We start from the raw sequence: 2,758 nt of genomic DNA on the forward strand, positions 1-2,758 counted from the left end.
TTGAACTGCTTTAGTACTTTGAAATAGGTATTACAACCGCCAGCTTTAAAAGATATGATCTGTTTGTGAGGTGTACACAACCATCATATTTAAAAGAGTGTCCTGATTGTATGCTTTTTGCATGACCGTGCAGAATGCCGGTATGCGGGGGATATTCTAGATGCATTTTGTTAAGGTCGATTACCAGATATTTGTAGTTCGTATGAATGACTTTTATCTCTATGCTATGCGAAATGCCTGATATGAGATTATATTTATGAATGATATTAAAAATCGCGAGGCAACCTACGGGGGAGAAAAGGATACGAACCTACTCTGCTAAGCATTATGAAATATGATTTTGTACACGAGATAGGTGTACTGTATTTAAATCTTGTGGTCTATTAAAATGATGAATTTTATTGTTTACGATAAACTTATGAACTCACCAACCTTTTGGTTGACACTTTAAAGCATGTTTATTCTCAGATATGAAAGAAATCTTCCGCTGTGCATTTGCTCATTTTAAGGATATTACTTGGAGTCATTCATGACATATTTCAAAAGACGTTGCATTCGAGTCGTTGAGTTCATCAAGATTATTATTAAGTCAATTATAGTTGGATATATTATGAAATGGTATGCATGCCGTCAACTATCGATGTAAATGAAAGTTTGTCTTTAAAAAAAAATGAATGCAATGTTTGTAAAATGTATCATATAGAGGTCAAGTACCTCGCGATGTAATCAACTATTGTGAATCGTTTATAATCGATATGGACTTCGTTCAGATGGATTAGGATGGGTCATGAAAGTAAGCATGGCACTCGTGTAGTAAGAATCATTTAGCACGAGCATAAGAGCAAATAGGGATGGCCTGTCGGGACTGTTCATCATAAATAATCATCTTTTTCCCGCTGGGACCACGTAAACGAACAATCTTCTTATGACATTTGATAGTTCCTTTATGATCACCCAGCCAATCCATACCAATTACAACATGAAACTCTCCCATTTTCATGGGAATCAAATCGATTTTAAATTGCTCATCGTTAATTTCAATAATACAACCTCTGTATATGTCGCTAACGATCACCAACTTGCTATCGGCTATTTCAACTTCTAAAGGAACATCAAGCTTACACAAAGGTAAGTTAAAACGTTCACAAAATGAAAGTGACACAAATGATTTAATAGCTCCGGAGTCAAAGAGAACGTGTGTAGGCATATTATTAACAATAAAGGTACCAAATTTCTTTGCCTCCTCTGTAGTCAACTGAAAAGATCGAGATTTGGGTTTCAAAACACCAGCTGTAGCTCTTCTTCCTGCCTCTTTTCTCTGCTCAACTCTCTTCATATCTTCTTTCAACTTTGGGCAGTCTGCCTTTAGATGGTCGTTTCCATAGCAATAAAAGCATAATCGAAAAGGACTCGAACAATCTCTGCCCAAATGCTCAGTACTACCACAATGAAAACAAGATCTTGGTGTCGCACACATACCCAAGTATCGTTTGCCTTTCCGGTTATAGATAGGAGCATTTCCAACCCTGCTCTTAGACTGCTAAAATTGTTGTTGCTGCTGTGGTGGTTGGTATCGGTGCGGTTGCTGATACCTTTGCGGCTGTGAAGGCCTATACTACGTTTGTTGTTGTTGGGGTGGCCTTTCATCGTATTTTGTTTTATTTAATGGAGTATGATATGATGAAGATAATACTTGCTCATTCTTCCTCTTCTCAGCGATGTAAGGGGATTTCCTTTGAATGTCTCTTTCACGTTTTAATGCTTTATTCATCATTTTAGTAACGGTATCATAGAGAACAGGATCGATAAACTCGCTGATTTCGGGTTTCATGTGGCGGTGGTAATGATCACGTAACAACGTTGGATTAGAAGTGTACTCGGGATAAAAACGAGATTTGTCGTTAAACAAACCCGTATATTCAGATATAGACATCTCACCCTGATCAATGGCGAGAAATTCCTCCTTCAACTTCTCAACTTCTGTATTAGGAACAAATTCTTCAACAAACATTTCCCTGAACGTATTCCAAGGAAATTTAGCAGCCGTCTGAGAGCCATAAGTCTTAGTTTGAAGGTCCCACCACTCATGACCTCGACCTTTCATTTGGTGAGTAGCAAATAACACTTTCAACCTTTCAGGACATTCACACAGCATGAAAGTGTCTTCTATCTCATCGATCCACCGCATACTAATTATTGGATCCATCTCCCCATTAAATTCTGGGGGTTTACAGTTTGTAAAATTTATGAAATCAAACCTTTCTGTTTCTTTATTCATATCGAGATTGACTGTTTGACGTTCCGGTCCTTTATCAGTAGCTTGAACAATAGGGTAGCGTTGTACAAATTCGTTGAGTTTAGAAGTTATGGTCTCTGTTACACGCGAGAGTAAGGCAGGTGCAAAACTCTCCAAAGCTAAAGCAACGTCCTGCTTGATAGCACCCCTCCCTGAAGGATCAGCATCATCAAAGGTATCCTCCTCGTGATTAGGAGAATCTTCTGGGGGTCTCTCAGTCTGCTTTTCTGCCATTAATCTCTCGGTATCACTAGCACTTTTCAGAGACGATTCAGATGCATCCATTTACTAGAAATAACAAAAATTAGATAACGAAAATTTGTACCTAAATTAATTTAGAGCTAATTACCCCCTACTTCTACCATTAAGGATAAACTACATTCGTACCGTACTCCATTTAGAATTGTTGAAACCTCCATATATCTTGGTGCAATATAATCACGTTGGCCAGGCGTCGTTATA

At 38.0% G+C, this 2,758-nt stretch overlaps 1 protein-coding gene across 1 annotated transcript; it reads right to left on the reverse strand.

Annotated features, from left to right (window-relative positions):
- Positions 1–820: 820 nt before the first annotated feature.
- On the reverse strand, positions 821–1,477 carry LOC139901462 (uncharacterized). The gene has a single exon (XM_071884174.1). The coding sequence runs from the start codon at positions 1,475–1,477 to the stop codon at positions 821–823; it is 657 nt and encodes a 218-aa protein (XP_071740275.1).
- Between the last annotated feature and the right edge of the window lie 1,281 nt (positions 1,478–2,758).

Source organism: Rutidosis leptorrhynchoides, chromosome 3, assembly GCF_046630445.1.
Source record: "Rutidosis leptorrhynchoides isolate AG116_Rl617_1_P2 chromosome 3, CSIRO_AGI_Rlap_v1, whole genome shotgun sequence".
NCBI classification, from domain to species: Eukaryota; Viridiplantae; Streptophyta; class Magnoliopsida; order Asterales; family Asteraceae; genus Rutidosis; species Rutidosis leptorrhynchoides.